Source organism: Arvicanthis niloticus, chromosome 23 (assembly GCF_011762505.2).
Source record: "Arvicanthis niloticus isolate mArvNil1 chromosome 23, mArvNil1.pat.X, whole genome shotgun sequence".
Classification (NCBI taxonomy): domain Eukaryota; kingdom Metazoa; phylum Chordata; class Mammalia; order Rodentia; family Muridae; genus Arvicanthis; species Arvicanthis niloticus.
The window spans coordinates 31,649,881-31,667,189 of record NC_133430.1 but is presented as its reverse complement, the minus strand read 5'-3'; the positions used below and the strand labels follow the sequence as shown (position 1 = coordinate 31,667,189).

General features: G+C 46.3%; 1 protein-coding gene across 1 annotated transcript; it reads right to left on the bottom strand.

The window, feature by feature from the left end:
* Window positions 1-1,355: 1,355 nt before the first annotated feature.
* Npc2 (NPC intracellular cholesterol transporter 2) lies at window positions 1,356-17,206 on the bottom strand. Its single transcript, XM_076921665.1, has 4 exons — window positions 16,876-17,206; window positions 9,792-9,899; window positions 5,512-5,684; window positions 1,356-2,060 (listed from the first exon to the last, which is right to left on the bottom strand). Exons 1-4 carry the CDS (start codon window positions 16,955-16,957, stop codon window positions 1,974-1,976), a joined length of 450 nt encoding a protein of 149 aa, XP_076777780.1. The 5' UTR covers window positions 16,958-17,206; the 3' UTR covers window positions 1,356-1,973.
* Window positions 17,207-17,309: the final 103 nt, after the last annotated feature.

Genomic DNA, 17,309 nt, shown 5'->3' with positions numbered 1-17,309 from the left:
CTGACTCATGGAGGTGTTTTACATGCCTCATTTCACTTCACACTGCGTTACCATTGTCCCTGGTCAATGAATTAGGAAAATCAGAATTGAAGCACGAAGAGATGAAATCACTTACAGCTCACATCCACAGATGAATAATTGGAGGAACCACAATTTAACCACGGGCAGTTGGAAGCAATGACTCAGCAGGTAACTACTTTTGGAATTCACAGGACCCATATATTGTCTACATAGAGTGGGCTCAGTGTGAAAGAATACACAAAGGACCTCAGTTACATAGTACAGTGGGTGAAGTGGTCGCCCGTGAGAACTTCATTACTGGCCCATTGCTGCCCCCTGGTGGCTTGCCTGGGAAACTCACAGGTGAAGAAACTCAAGAATCCAGTGCTATTTTGATCCTATGTAGGGGGGCGGGGGTGGCATACACTGGCAATCCCAGAACTTGAGCAATCCCAGAACTTGAGGGATTGAGAAGCAGAAGGATCAGAAAGTCAAGGTCCTTTGAGACATGGCAAGTTCAAAGCCAGCCTGAGATATATCAGACCCCATCTCAAAAATAGTGTGTGTATTCCCTACAACAAACTATGATCCATGAAGATTCATTTCAGGATTTAATCGATGGAACAATGATCTGCTATGATGTTCTCTCTCTCTCCCTCCCTCCCTCCCTCCCCTCCCTGAGACTAGGTCTCATTTAGCCCAGGTTGGTCTTGAATTCATTTTGTAGGTGGGGTTGGTCTCAAACTTGCAGCAGTTCTCATGCCTCTCTACCTTCTAGTGCTGAGATTATGAGTCAGGGGAGGTGTAAGATGACAGACGGGTTCTGTACATACAGTTCAGGCTGGTGTGGAACTCATGCCCTTCTGTCTCTCATGGGCTAGGCTATTTATTTAAGCAGAACCTCAGTATGCTACTGGACTGGCTTGGAACTCATATCCCTCCTGCCTCCATAGAGCCTCCGCCTCTTCTTCCCTTTCCTTTCTAGGCTTCGCCATCAGGCACTCGATGTCCCAGTCACCAGGCCTCCTATTCACTAGGTAGGGTTTGCTGCTTCAAGCATGCTTGGCAGTGTAAGTGCAGCAACACAGAACAAGGCCACTTTCTATGGAGAAGGTCTAGCCGGTAAAAACACACAAATGAGGAAAAAGGCAGCGTCTGTGAGTCCTGCCTTTTCTAGAGCTTCAGAACTGGGTGCCTGCCTGCTATGGACCGAGGAGACTGCCGTCTGGAAGGAGTAGGCAACCACAGACTGAACACAAACACAAGGGCGGCAAGTTAGAATTTATCGGGAGGGTCCATCTCACGTGCAGAGAGAAGATATAGACAAATACTGTTAAAACACAAAAGCAGGCACCTGCAACCAAGTATTGGCTTTAATGAAAACTACCAAAGAACAAGAGCTGACCACAAAGCAGCAGCCAGTCAGAGCGAAACGTCTGCGGCAGAACTCCCCTCAGCCGGACTCTGGACACCGTGGAGCACGGTCGCTACTGTAGAAGCATTGGGGCTTAGGGTACCATGGAGACGCATCAGACTGATAAGCCAGGTGCTTGGGACTCAGGAGGCACTTAGAAACAGGGGAGGCAATACCCCAGCCAGCCAGAAGACTCTGGGAAGCCATCCTTCACAGTGGCTCGATAGCCCTGGGTCAAGTTATCTGACATCCCTAAGCAACCCCGTCCCATACGGTCTGGTGGGACCTGCCGACCGTAACCCAACAGTAAACAGCCGTGGACACTAATCTAATCTCTCCAGATTCCCTCTTCCCTCCTGAAGCCTCCACAAAGGCTATCTCCGGGGACGATGGCTCTGAGCTCTCAAGTTGCAGGTACTTTTTTGGAGGTACTTTTGAAAGGCATAAAACAGCATTCTTGAAACTGTTCATCTTATGGCACTGATTCCAATTCAGGTCTGATTTGTTTCTTCTCCCTCGATCCACGGCCCCGCACAGACGACGCAGACAGTCAAGGGGCCTAGCCTATGATCTGTACGGGGATCTCCCAGCAGAAGAGGTTGTTCTTTTTGTCATCCTCAAGTTCCCATTTCACCACCAGTTTTAACTGGAAAAAAGAAAAGGAATTGGGAAAAATGAAACCGGAACCTGATTTTTATCCATGATTGGCTGGCTAAGTGTGCACTTTCAATTCTGATTCTTTCTTTTTAAGTCCTGTCTATCATCTTGAAGCCAGATTAGCGTAGCCCACTACCTGTGATCTTAAGCTCAGAAGCGTGAACCGTGTTATCCAATGGTATCATCCAACCTAGTTCAGTTTATAAATGTAATCTTTCAAGTGTAGTATTTCTTTCTCCCTCTTCTTTCCTGTTTGATTTAAAAAAAAAAAAAAAGTATGTGTATATACGTTTGTCTGAATGTGTATGTATGTGCCCCACTTGTGTCTCTGATACCCACAGTGGACAGCATAGGGCATCAGATTCTCTGGTACTGGAGATGGTTGTCAGCTGCCTCTTGGGGCTAGGAATCGAACCCGGGTCCTCTGCATGAGCAGTTAGTGCTCTTAGCCACTCAGCTATCTCTCTAGCTCCTCTTTTCTGTTTTCTTTTTAAAAGATACAGTTTTGTTTGTTAGCTAACCTAAATTAGTCTTGAATTTACTATGTAGTATGGCCTTAAATTTGTGGTAATCCCCTACTTCAGCCTTTTGAACACTGGGATTATAGGTGGACCACCACACCTGATTAAAATTCCAGATCCTGAATGCAATTCTAAAATCCTTATCTTTTCTTTCCTCTCCCCCCTTGTTGAAACAGAGTTTTTGTTACACAGCTTTAGCTGACCTAGAACTTGTTATGTAGCTCAGGCTGGTCCTAAATTTCTGGTCCTCCTGTCTCTGCCTCCTGAGTGTTGAGATTACAGGTATACTTAACTAGGTTTCATTCTTAGATCAGAGGCATATAAATAGAGCCTTATAAGAATGACAATTTTAAATTTAAATAGCTTTCTACTTATTTGGCAAACTGCTATAGACTTTTCCACTTAACTGAGAGAACAGAAAGTAAAAGCTCTTAGATTCCTTGGTGTAAGGAACTCTTGTTAGCTGGAAATGAAAGTGGCCAAGCTCAAGGCTGGTCCAAAGCAGTGGTCCTCAGCTTGTGGGTCAGGACGTCTAGGGGACTCGTATGACCCTTTCACAGGGGTCACCCAAGACCGAGGGAAAACACAAATATTTACATTACAATTCATAGCAGTAGCAAAATTACAGTTATGAAGTAGCAATGAAAATAATTTGCCGGCTGGGGGTTGAAGCATCGGGAAGGTTGAAAAACACTGGTCCAAAGACATGTGTAACTGTATAATTTCAAGGATAACCACCCTGGGAAACAAAAGAGTTTCACTTAACTTCCTTAAATTATGTTGTCCCCTCTCCCAGCCCCCGTTCCTCTCTCCTCTCCCTGTCTTGTTTTTTTTTTTTCTTCTAACACAGGTTCTCATCTCAAAGCCCAGACTGGCTTGGAACTCACCACCCAGCCCAGGCTGATTTGAATGCTCCTGTCCCCGCTTTTTGACTGCTAGGATTACAGCACCACCATGCACAAGTCTTAAACTGATTTCTGATCAGCTCTCATTTGAGATGCCACCTCCCCTCGCTACACTGAAGCTATGAGCTGTGTTGTTGTTGGTACTTTGTTTCTTAAGACAGTTTCACTTCTTCATTCCAGACTAGCCTGGACCTCTAGAACTCACAAGATAGCTTAGGCTGGACTTCAGCCCACAGTGATCCTTCTGCCCGAGCCTTCAATGTGTTAGAAGTGTGAGCCACCGTCCTTTCTAATTTTGTAGGTTTTTTTTAGCCAATCTCACTATGTATTACTGGCTGTCACTAAACTCAGAGATCTGCCTGCTGAGCCATGGGATTAAAGGTGCTCACCAACAGCCTTTTTTTTTTTTAAATTAAGATTTAATGAGCCACTAGGATGTTTTGTCAGAAAGTATTTAAGAGCACCATGTGCATGCAGTGCCCGAGTAGACCAGTAGAGGGTATTGAATCCCCTAGAAGTGGAGTTACAGAGCATTGTGAGGGGCAGCTGGGAACTAACTTTGGTCCCCTAAAAGAGCATCAAGTGCTCCTAACTGCTGAGCTATGTCTCCAGCCCCCACTTCTAATTCTAATCAAGTAGCTCTTTATTTATAGGGGAAAAGCAATCACGTTACTTCCTTGATTTTCATCATGGTTCCTCTCTAACTTGAGCACTCCAGCCCCTCCCCTATCACTCAAACTATCTTCACAATGTAATACTTGAGGGACAATATAACATCTACATTCTTGAAAACTTGGCTTTGTTTTCAAGACTTGTATATGTTACTGTTTTAATTGGTGTTTACTGTTAGTTTAGGTTTTTCAAACTAAATACAAAGTACCTACAGTGAATCAGGCTCTGACAGATCTCTGCATGCTGAGGCTATGAACCAGCCCTCTACAAACCTTTAGGGTCTCCAACAACCCTTAAACCAGTGGTCCCCAACCTTCCTAACGCTGCAACCCTTTAATACAGTTCCTCATGTTGTGGTGACCTCCAACCAGAATATTATTTTCCTTGCTACTTCATAACTGTAATTTTGCTGCCATCAAGAATCATAATGTTAATATTTGTGTTTCTGATGGTCTCAGATGACCCTTGTTAAAGGGTCATTCAACCCTCAAAAGGGTTGAGAACCACTGTCTTAAAGACTATTGATATTTTACTTTTCTAGAAAAGATTACATCTGGTTCTACTTGTCTTTTTTTTTTTTTTTTTTAAAAAAAAAAAAAAAAACACCTGTCAAGATTAGTGATATATGTCTATAATTCCAGAATTTGGGAGGTTGAGGCAAAAGAATGGCCCTGAGTTCAAGGCCAACCAACCTGGGCTACCAAGTGAGATCTTAGTCTTAACACAAACAATTCTAGAACAAAACAATGAAGTAGCCCTTTATTTATGGGGAAAAAGCAATTGCTTTATGTCCTCCATTTTTATCATGACCCCTACCTAGGGGACACACTACCTATGAGGAGTAGGTAAAGCTGGGTTGTGGGTGGAGGAGTACATCACTCCACCAAACTCCGCTGTGCCGCTAAGGGCTCCTGCTCTTTCTTCAAGAATATGAAGGAGAAACCAGCATCCTGAAGATGCTGCCAAGATAACTTAGAGCTTTAACTATTTGTTGCCTGGATAAAACCTTTCACTATTGCACAGGCTTTGGACTGAAGAGACTCACTTCTGAATCTAGGAGCTAAGACTTCTTGGGAAAGTAGACACGGACTCTGTATTATATGATATCAGAAGCTTAAAATTCTTTGCTTATAAGTCAGAAATAATATCACCACCACACAGGGAGGTGGTGAGGGCTAGGGCTGTAAAAATGGCACCCTTGGGTCCCTCAACCCATCTCCTCTCCCTCAGGCCTTTTCAGCTCTACCAGACGAAAGGCTCTTTGCCCCAGTCTCTGCTTCAGCCTCAGGAAGTCTGACCCAGCCCCAGGGCCTCTGGTGTCCTCAACTACCGTGTCACTTACAGAGGGGTATTCACTCTTCACAGGAAGCTTATTCAGGTAGTTGTAGACCTTGTCTTTCTGGATGGGGCAGTTGATTCCACACTTACAACCGTCAGGCTCAGGAATAGGGAAGAAGACTGGGATGCCAGCCAGGATGCCGTGGACCAAGGCCGTGCTGTTCTGGGACTGAGTGCCTAGGAAGACAGGGAGTCAGATGGAAAGTTGTGTATTTGTGAATTCTAAGTCAAGTCGTTAAATACATCATCAAATGCTGGAATGGTACGGCGTTCAGAGAGTCCCCTAACTGCAGTGTCTCCATCCCCATGTGTCACATTTAGCACCTAGCCCTGTGCACATGATGAGGGAAGCTGGTCTCTTTCCTTGCTCTCCATTAAGGGAATCAGGCTATTGGGACAATTAATCTTATCTCCCAGGACCACCGACTTCTGTCAGCATGTTTTAAATACCATGGTCTAGCACGGCAGTGGCAGGTAATCCTTTAGATACTGTGTAAGATTAAAAAAGAAGTTCATTTCTCTAGCCTCCACAGTGCAAGATAAGCAGAAAGGATCAAAGTGTTATTAGATTAGGACAGCCAGTTATTACAATTCTCAGGCAGGAGTGAAGGTATTTTAAAGAGACCACTGTGCTCCCTCCTCTGACTATCAGGCTATGGAAACAATGTACCCCAAGGAATTGGTATTCCCCTTGGAGTTCCACACTGGAGGAAGGGAAAAAGCTGGAGTCCTGGTACCAGCAGAAGAAGGAACTTGCCATGTAGGAAGGTCACAGGGTTCTGACAACTTGGAGACAGGCCAGGAGCTGAGCTAAAGATACATTAACACCTTGACCTCTTGCCTTCCATTTAAACCTCAGCCTTGTCAGTGACCCGGAAGAGCTCACTAAGCCTCTGGATTTGGTCCTCTTCCCAGTGTGACCACATTCAATTTCCTCTCTCAACTTTTCACTGTCTTTTTTAATCAGCATACTGAGGACAAGGCTGAGCCTCCCCTGTCAGACTGCTGGGCCCAGACCTGTATCCCCAAAACTCTAGTAAAATTATACATTGTTAGGGCATTTTGGAGATCTAGGGTTTTATTTGTTTAATTTCTTAAATAATAATAATAATAACAATAACAACAATAACAACTAAATTACATTTAGTCAGTGGGGGAGGGGGTCACAGCATTGTACAGAGGTCAAAGGACAAGATTGAGGAGTCAGATTTCTCCTTCTACCTTGTGGATTCTGGGGTCCAACTTCAGGTTTGGCAACAGACATCTTTACCTGCCAAGTCATTCCGAGGAACTCTTCATTTTAGTTTGTAAAAGACATGTTTATCAGCATCACGATCAGACTATTACGCCTCACAATCAACAACATGGATCAACAAAACTGTACGTTACAACCCTTCACTAGGAGAGGGAGCAACAGAGAGTAAGCCTTGCAGGGAAGGCGGCTTGTTGCTCTTCCATCAGACCAGGGTTCAGCTCTCAGCACCTACACGGTAGCTTACAACCATCTGTAACTCCAATTCTAGGGGATCCATCAGCCTCTCCTGACCCTTGTGAGCATGCGTGCACTAAATCTACACACGTGCCGGCAAAAACGATAAAATAAATCTAAAAATAAAAACTAAAAAAACCCAAAGACACACTAACAATTATAAAACAGAACAAAATAGCCCTCCCCACCCCCATTACTGGAATGTGTTCCGCTCTCCACAGAACAGAAGCTAAAACAACTTGTTCCACAATTAGTCACACAAACGGCTCGGACACACGAGTAATAATGTCTAAAACGTCTCCTTCTCAGCGGCCTGGCCACCACCACTGTGTCTTGCTGAGGTAATAACTGTTATAACCTGAGGCTTCTGCGTCACTTCCCTGGCTCTCCTCTCTTGCTAAGCTTTGTTTCCTGGCAGTAACTAGAACCTTCTGCCACAGACAGCTACTGCCGCTGCTAGAACCAGCACTGGCAGCTTGGTCTTGTGGCTTAGCTGCGCAGCTCTACCACCACCTGCGCCAGAGCCTCTGCCTCCAGAGCTTCCTCCCACCACAGGCCCAACATCTGAAGACGGATTACGGTAATTATCAAAATTGCTGCTGTGTCCACTGCCTCCACAGTGGCTTCCAAATCCATTAGAGCCATCCCCACTGCCATCATACACAGTACCGCCACCACCGAAGCCATTACCACCCCTAAAGTTTTCTCCATAACTACAACTGCCATTGCTACCAAACCAAGTTGTTTTTTGGTCATGGTGACTCCTTGCAGCAAGAGACACCCTGCCTGAGACACTCACCACACCTGAAACAGGGCTGGTTCCATTAATCTTTCCAACCCTCCAGCCTCTGCCACTCACAGTACTGAATTCCAGGCATTTTATTCTAAGTGCTGGGATCCGAACTCAGGTCTTCATGTTTATGTAGCAAGTGCTCTGACATACTGACTTCTCCCCAGTCTCTAGACTTTTTTCTTAAACAGAGGGGACAGGGCATATGAGGAAGGAGAGCAGAGCTTCTTTGAGCTTGGAAGCCAACGGTGCTGAGAACTGAGTCCTACCTAGCTCACAGGAGAGTAAGTGAAGGAAGGCTTCAAGGCAGCCGCTGTCTCCAGAAATAAGCATTTTACACTTGTCTAGATTCTTTAATTTTTTAAAAAAAAATTATCATCATTTACGTTTATGTGTCTGTGTGTATGCCTGTGCAAGCCAGGGGAGGGCCCTGGATCCCCCGGGGCTGGAGTTGCAGGTGGTAGTGATTTGCCATGTGGGCACTGGAAATCCATCTGAGGTATTCTTCAAGGGCAGCAAGCTCTCTCAACTGCAGAGTCATCTCTCTATGGTGCAACACACACCCCCTCCTGTGGGAGGGGGGCATGTCTTGAGAGTGACACAATGCACAAGTGGAGATCAGAGAAGCACTTGAAGGAATCGGTTCTTTCCTTTTACTGTATGGGTTCTCAGGATTGAACTTAAGTCATCCAGCTTGGTGACAAGTGCCTTTACCCACAGAGCCACTTCACGCATATCCTTTCTCTTGAGATAAGGCAGCAGTTCTCAACCTGTGGGTCTTGACCCACACATCAGATATCCCACGTATCATGACTCATAACAGTAGCCAAATTACAGTTACAACATAGCAACAAAAGCAATTTTGTGGCTAGGGGTCACCACAACATGAGGATCTGTATCAAAGGGTCAGAACATTAGGAAGGTTGAGAACCACTGAGGTAAGTTTCATGCAGCTTCATCTAGACTGGAATTACCTAGAATATGAAGCTGCTCTTGGGCTCACGATTTAGCCTGGCTGAAATGAACGTTATGTAAGAGTTTTGAAGTTTAAGCCGGGCGGTGGTGGCACACGCCTTTAATCCCAGCACTTGGGAGGCAGAGGCAGGCGGATTTCTGAGTTCGAGGCCAGCCTGGTCTACAGAGTGAGTTCCAGGACAGCCAGGGCTACACAGAGAAACCCTTTCACGAAAACAAAAAAAAAAAAAAAAAAAAAAAAAGAGTTTTGAAGTTCGTAGAATTAAGTTTCTACAGATCATAATGTAAATAACTTCCATTCTATCATCAGCTGATAGCCCTCTAAGAGTCCGATGTGCTTCAAGCAAAGCGCCATGCTGCTCTCTCTAACTGTGGCTACAGCAGGATCAAGCTGTTTGCTTAAAAGGGGTCTGGTAGTCACTGGTGAGACCTATGGAAGCCTGTGGGGAGCGGGGAAGCCTGGAGGGAACGTGTAGAGTCTAGGTAACCTCCCCCATAAACTTTCTAGGTACCACTCCAGTGTGTTGTTATCGCTCCCACGCAGGCTCAGTCAGGCTCCCAGGACCAGGCCGCTCTGGACACGCAGGAGCCCAGTGCATGAAGGGTGTGTGAGGACACAGTGTGGCCCTAAGGGTTTCCTGCTGTGAGACATCACACAGCCACCCTGGCATCAGAGAGGAACTCTCAGTAGTTCTGACTCACAGCTAAGGCTGCACACGTCCCAGCTTTGGAGTCATCTTTTTTTTTTTTATATATGTTGTGAAACTACTACAGGAGTTTTTTCCCTCTTCCCACATCTAGCCAGAACTGTAAGTTGAACATGCTTCCTTCCATCAACCCAGTCCTCCAGGTTTCCTTTCAGAACATGACAATGGAGAATTATGGACCCAGACTCCGTCCTGTCTGAGAACATAGCGAATTCTACCTTGGTGTATATTATCCCCTATGTTGGTAATGTTCATTCCTATGCCTCACATACATTTATATTACAGATCAGCATCAACTGGCGGCAGACACCACATCTACTCACCGCTAGTAAAGGTGACGTTGACACTGTACGACTGGCCTTTGTGCAGCTGACAGGGCTGGGTGGGACACGGGCTCACATTCACCTCCTTTATAACTCCCACCTTGGAGCCTGCAAAAAAAAAAAAAAAAAAAAGAGTTTGACTAGGAGGAAAACTCCATCCCCGAGGCTGCCCAGTGCCTCATGGGAAGTACGCTCCTCTCTCAATGTACTTGAAATGCTTGTTTTCCTGAGATGAACTCTTTAAGACAATGCACAATTAGAATCGAGAATTCGGGGCCAGGTGGATGGCTCAGTAGGTGAAGCACTTGCTCCGCAGTGTGAGGGCCTGAGTTTGACTCCCGGTGAAGCTGGGTGTGGTAGTGTGCACTCGAAGCTCCTGGGCTTACAGAGAGACAGAGGCAGAGAGAGGAAAACCCTGTGAGCTTTCCAGTCAGCTGGCCTGCAGGGTGCAGACAGCACAGTAGTAACAAGATCCTATTTCTAGCAAGGCAGAAGGCAAGGACCCATACCCGAGGTTGTCCTCTGGGCTCCACATGTGCACACCTAAACATACATTATACACCTTCCCTCTCCCCCACCCTGACCCCCACCCCCACATACAACTTGAGAATCTCAGTATTGTTAAAACGGATCCTATAAACTGAATAAAAAGCTAGTTGATTTTTTTTTTTGGCAAAGAGAATACCAATATGTAGGGTAGTGCCAAGAAACTTGGTAAGGTTGAGTAGGTTCAGAGACCCCAGCACCCATCTGAGAATGGTAGGTGCCTCCCTGCCCCCTGCCAAGATTCCTGGCCTGGAACTCGTGACCACACTCCTCACACAGAAATGTGAGTAATGGTCTCATAGATCAGAACAGAGTTCTCTGTACCACTGAGGCCCCGAGGGTTTACCTAATAATCTTCCCTTCTCAGACATTCCTTCTTGAAAAAGGTATTTAACCTCAGATCCACCCTGAGGAAGTGGTATGCGCCCATTTTCCACAATGAACAGTCAATAAACAATATGGATAAGCATGGGCTCTGACTGACACACTCTCTCTCTCTCTCTCTCTCTCTCTCTCTCTCTCTCTCTCTCTCTCTCTCTCTCTCTCCAAGAACCACTTTGTCTACAGACCAGCACTAAGTCTCCCTTGGAAGGCCCCTTTGCAATCATGGACCCTTTTCCACTGAGCTAAGCTGCCCCTCCCTCCTTCTACGCCCATGGCTCGTTGTTCTGCAGGATCCCAGCATTCCCAACTCCTCTACTCCATCTCCATTGGTGTCTGGATGTCTGGGAGTCAGAGAACCCCAGTGTCAGCCTCCACCTGTGCCGTTTCTCACTAGGGCTGAGGTCCACATTCTAGGCTGTGTTTTCCCAACCTCTGAGCACAAGCCTAGCACCCAATGGCAGCGTAGGGTTAAAGTGACATTCTCACACCCCAGGGGCAAGGCAGAGTGCGGGATCACATCAATATTTGTCAAATTAAGTATAGTGAGCCCATATTTACACAACACTATAACACTGTATATATATATATGATGGGCATGGTGGCTTGCACCTTTAATCCCAGCATTTGCAAGGCAAAGGCAAGCATATCTCTCTTGTGAGTTCTGGCCAGCCTTGTCTACAGAGTGAGTTCTAGGACAGTCTGGAATACACAGAGAAACCCTGTCTGAAAAACCAAACCAAACCAAACAAACAAACAAAAAATCTCTCTCTCTCTCTCTCTCTCTCTCTCTCTCTCTCTCTTTGAGACAGGGTTTCTCTGTGTTCTCTGGCTGTCCTGGAACTCACTCTGTAGACTAGGCTGGCCTCAAACTCAGAAATCTGACTGCCTCTGCCTCCCAAGTGCTGGGACTAAAGGTGTGCACCCCCACCACCCGGCCTCTCTCTTGCATTCTTAAAGGGAGATTCAGTTTAAATTTAAGCCTTTTTGTCTAGATCTTCCTTTTAATTAAATATCCCTGTCCTCCCATCATTGTCTAGCAGAGATAAGCATGTATGTCTGATGAGAGTTGGAGACTATAAGGCTTCTTCTAGCTTGAAGGCCCCACCATAGCTTCCTAAAGAAATAAGCAGTTGTGTGAGCGGTCTGAGTTGGAGAGTCAAGCTTAGCTTTTTAGGTTGGTGGCACACACACACAGCCTGCTGACTTCCGACTGAGCGGCTTATGGAAAAGTAAGAGGAACCACCATCTCAACCCCCAGGGGAGGAATGACCCTAAGAGGAAGCAACGGTTCCCTCTATAGCCGGAGGACCCTCCCCTAAAGCTAAAGTCCTCCACGGCACTTCTGCCTTCCTGTTAGTCACCTTCTCTGAGGGCAAGGGAATCCAAGAGGCTCGCCTGCAGTGTCACAGAGTGCTCCTGCTCTAAGGCCAGTCTTGACTAGGTCATTAAACTTTGACTTTTCCCAGAACCAAGCAGAGGAGGGGGGGAGACGGAGGTCAGGATCTTTATAGTTCCCCCCCAAAAACACTTAGGGCCCTGACTGGGCGAGGTACTACAGGTCAGTCAGTACTCAGCTGCTGAGGCAGGAAAAGCACTGACTGAGACCAGCTTTGTTTCAAACAGACACATCCATCCATCCATCCATCCATCCAAACAAACTTAGGTCCCAAGCACGGTTGATTCACTCAGCTACACTGACTGGCACAGAACCCATTCTAGCAGAAGAGAAGGTATTTTAAGGGGATATTACGCTCTAAGACTACTGAAACAATGAACCCCCATGTCTTGTGTGTGTGGGGGGGGGAGGTGAAACCTTGGTCCCAGCCAGAGAGACCTGCTTCCCAAGAAGAAACTTCACACAGTTCTGACTGTTAGACCACCTAGTAGGCTAGACCTGAGCTGACTGCCTTATTATCTCCGCCCTCTATTTAAATATGAACCTCTTATCCGTGCCCAAAGACTGACTGGTGGCTCCTCTGTACATTCTTCTTTCCAAAGTGGCCACACTGAAAAAAAAATCTCTCAGCTTTTCAAGAGTACTTGCTCTTTAAAAAAAAAAATTTTTTTTTAAGGTTTATTTTATGTGTGTGAACCCCTTGCCTGTGCATATGTATATACACATGGTACCCATGGAAGTCAGAAAAGGGCATTGGGTCCCCTAGAACTAGAGTTATGGATGGCTGTAAGCCACCACGAGGGTCCTGGGAACTGAACCCGAGTCCGCTGGAAGAGCAGTAAGTGCCCTAAACCACTGCCATACCTCTGGCCCCCTTCATGTGTCTCTTTAAAGGGCATTTGAGCCATGTGGCTAAGCCTAGCTTGAGGTGTCCAAAGTCCAGGCTTGTTTATACTCCTTCACAGTTTCAGTACCCATGTACTTAACCCTAGATTTCCTGTCCTCTCCAGCAAAATGACTAAGCTAAGGGCTGCACAGTTGCTGGAAATAATAAACTTGTAAATACTACTTATGTATGTGTATAAAATACTGGGGAGAAAAAGAAGGGGTAATTCAAGCCCCTGACAGGGTAGGTCAATGATATTATGACTAGGACTCAGCACGGGGGTTTGAAGTCTTCCCAGCTCAACTTCCCAAGGCATAGCCTCAAGACAAGACACTTAACATCTGGGCTGCCCTAAGGGTAGAGAGCCGGTGCGTCTACAGATTTTAGATACTTATCTGGAACATAGTGGTGCTATTGAAGCCGTTGGTTGTAATTACCATGGCGGCTCGATTTGGGCCATGAACTAAGGCAGCTGCTCCTGGGTGGGTAAGCAAGGCCTTCCTCTCGCACCAAAGCGAAGCCTCTCTTAAATATACTTCATGGACAGAAACAACTTTTGCAATCGACAGTACAGACTCTTGCTGTCTTGAAAGTAGAATGTTAAGAGCAGAGAGCCCACAAATCACAAGCTGAGACCACACTGCCTGCCATGTAGTTACCAGGTTAGCTCAGAACCGTTGGGGTTGGGGTAGGACTAGAAATGACAAAGTGAACCCACTTGACTTTCCCTACCAAGGGCTTGTCCTCAGGCTGGAAGGCACTCTTCAAATTCCCTCTAAGGCCACAATGCTAGTCTGTGGAGGCCTGTAAACAACACTTTACAATCCCCATATCCCAGCTTGCCTGCACACAGCACACCCTCTCAGTACCCACTGCAAGTGTGAGAAGCACTGTCTTACACCAGCCCCTAAATTGAAAATCGATGTTCACGTGAACTTCAGTGCCCAGTCCCACCTGCTTCTTCAAACCTGGGTCACATGATCTCACAGGATCAGAGGAAAGGGTACTTATAGTTCCTTTGTGTGACAAGAGGTTCCCGGACTTCAAATGTCAATAGAACACACTCCCCAGTTCCCACTGCAAACATTGCATAAGTACTTTACTTGGTTCTATTTTACACTTGAGGTGATCCCAGCACAGCAGAAGGTCAATCCCACTCCAGAAGGTCAATCCCACTACAGAAGGTGGGCATAGAATGGGATGCAAAATCTTTCACCTGGGTGCTTACATTTTTACATTGCATTTTCTAATTCAAAAGAAAATTCAAAATCTGTCATGGCGCGCGCGCGCGCGCACGCGCACACACACACACACACACACACACACACACACACACACGCGCACACACTTTTCTTTAAGTTCTCTCTAGGCGTGAGAGCTAGCTCAGCAAGTAAAGGTTCTCACTACCAAGGCTGAGAACCTGAGTTCAATTCCCAGGAGAGAACTGACTTCTGAAAGTTGCCCTCTGACCTCCACATGTATGCCGCACACGTGTGTCCTCCTACATACAGACACACAAATAAGTAAATAAATGGATGCAACATGAAAATGTAAGTTCTTCCAAGCTGTAACATGAAAAAAAAAAAAAAAAAAAAAAAAAAAAAAAAAAAAGAAAGAAAGAAAAGAAAAAAGAAAAAGAAAAGAAAAAAAGCCAGGCATGGTACATGAACACTCCCAAAGTAGAGGCAGGCAAATCTTTGTGAGTTCAGCCTGGTCTACAAAGATGTCTCAAAACAAACAAAAACCACCACCACCACCACCACCACCAAAATAATGAAGTTCTGCAGGGCAGTAGGGGAGGACCTTTAATCCCACAGCTCAAGAGGCAGGCAGATCTCTGAGTTCGAGGCTGCCTGGATAGCCAGAGCTCTGCTTCAGAGAAACCCGGTCTCAAAAAAAAAAAAAAAAAAAAATCCAAGTGGCTCCTAGAGACTTATCAGCCTCCTCCTGCTTATCAGCTATAGGATCTTAGATAAGTTGGTCTACCTGCTTTAGTCTCCTTTTCTGTAAAACAGATGGTGAATAAGTTAATAACATTAATCAGTGAAGGTCTTGGTCCTCAGTTTAACAAAGGAGGGGTAGAAGAGGGTAATATCTCTGTGGGTAAAGTGCTTGCCTTGCAAGCAGAAAACCTGAGTTTAATTCCCCTAAGCCACATAAAAATGCCACTTGTCGCACACACATGTAATCCTGACCTTGGGAGAGGTGGGCCCAGGAAGAGCACAGAGGCTTCTGGGCTAGTCAGTCTAAACTACTCAGAGACTCCCCCCACCCCCACCCCCACCCCCCAACCCTGGCCAAAGAGGACCACGTCTCAAAAGAAGTGGGTGGTGTTCTTGAGGATAACATTTGAGGGGTTGGACTCTGGCTACCACATGCTTGGGTACACATGAATACACACACATTTAAAAATAAAGTAAAAATTTAAGAAGTTCAACAGAGGGGAAAAACAGGTACTCCAAAGAAGCAGCCACTTCAAGCTAGTCTCCTGGTTTAGTGAATAGCATCTGTGAACTATTAATAGGCAGTGGTCCCAGTTCCACATGCCAACCTTTGTTTTTGCTTTAACAGAACTTTTAATATCATATTAGAGGCAGTATTAATTCCCTTGTTTCCTTTTTTAGTAAATATTTATTGAGTAGTTACTATTATTCAATAGTACAGGCTACTGGCTACCAAGAAGCATACTTAACCTGGTTCCTCATTCAGCTGTGTGACCACAGAAGGCTTACTTTAATCCACCTTCTACTCCCACCCACCTCCTTAATTAGGTGTGTGTGTGTGCGCCTGGGAGTGCAGGTGACTTCCCCAGAGTTGGGGTACAAGCAGTTGTGAGCCACTGATGTAGGTGCTGGGAATTGAACTCTAATCCTCCAGAATAGTAGGTGCTCTTAACCACTAAGCCATCTCTCCAGTCCTAATAACTCTTTAATTCAATGCTTTATTATGATGTTTCCCCCTACTCACATATTTTGCAAAATCAGTTTGTCTTTCACCCATTACTGCCGCTTGCCCTTCTCCCCCCACCCCCATCCCCTGCACTGCTCCCGCAATTAATTGTACAGGCATGACTGAATGAACTCAGAATTTCTACCCTCTATATTTTTCAACGAAGAGTCCAGGAGCAGCGTTGGGAGGGGGGCGTCACAAGATGTCACTAGAAATAAGAATGTTATAGGAGACACGAATCAAGAATCATGAAATTCGTTAGGCCAAAGGAACTTACTTTGTAAAAGAATATGAGGAGAACTAGCTTTGGTCTTGTTAGCGGGGATGGGGTGGGGTGGGGAGGTGGCTGGCACTTGTAAGACTAGAATAGAGCAGGATTGACATGGGTTTGGAAGATCAAACTGGGCTACAGAGAAAACTTCAAACGAACAAAGAGAGAAAGGCTAGTGACAACACAAGGCGTAAATCAAAAGAAGTTCCGTGCCTATTCCCTCAATCCGTGTTGGATGCAGGCCCGCTGTCTACCCTATTGTTTTATATTTTGCTTTTATTTGTTTACTTTTTTCAGACAGGTCTCAATAAGCCCAGGCTAGCCTTGAATTCGCAATTCTCTTCCTTCCATTGAAATCTCCAAGCCCTCGAGCGCTGCAAGAATATGCCGGCTTGATGTTCACCCAAGAAACTTTAGAGAAATTCAGCACAAGGTTCGCTTTGAGAGTGTTTGAGATAATCCCAAAACACGAACTGCAAGGAGAGACAAAGTTGTGCGGAGGGGTTAAGTTTCATCAAGGCTAGTAGTACCTTCGGCCCCAACCTAGTCCATAGTCAATTCCACCAGGGGTTCGCGGCTGAGCATCTATCTACGTTCCAGGAACCCGCCCAATCCACCCCCGCGGGTCTCCTCGAGTGGGCTCAGGGCTCACCGCAGTCCTTGAAGTGCAGGGGCTCGGCCTGGCTGGCGGCGACGAACGCCAGCAGCAGGATCGTGGCGGTCAGGAAGCGCATCGTGGGTATGAAAGCTCTGCAATCTAGGAAGGGAAAGCAGCCAGGGAAGTCACAAGATAAACTTGTGCGGGCGGACAGAGGGTGGAGCCGGGTCAGGCCACTTGTGACCAGTAACCAGCGAAGGCCCGCCCGCGCCCCGCCCCGGGCTCCGGGGCCGCCGGGTCTGCCGCTTGTCCTTTATCTCCGCCCATCTCTTCCGCTCCTAGGCAGGGCCTGCAGAGAACTCGCTCTTCTTTGCGTTCGCCCCGGTCTATTGGTACTGCCCCGCTTCGGCAGTGGAAGCATTCTCTGCCAATCAAAGCCCTCTTATCTCGTTATATCCAATAAGCACTCTTGGGGGCGGAGTCTAGAT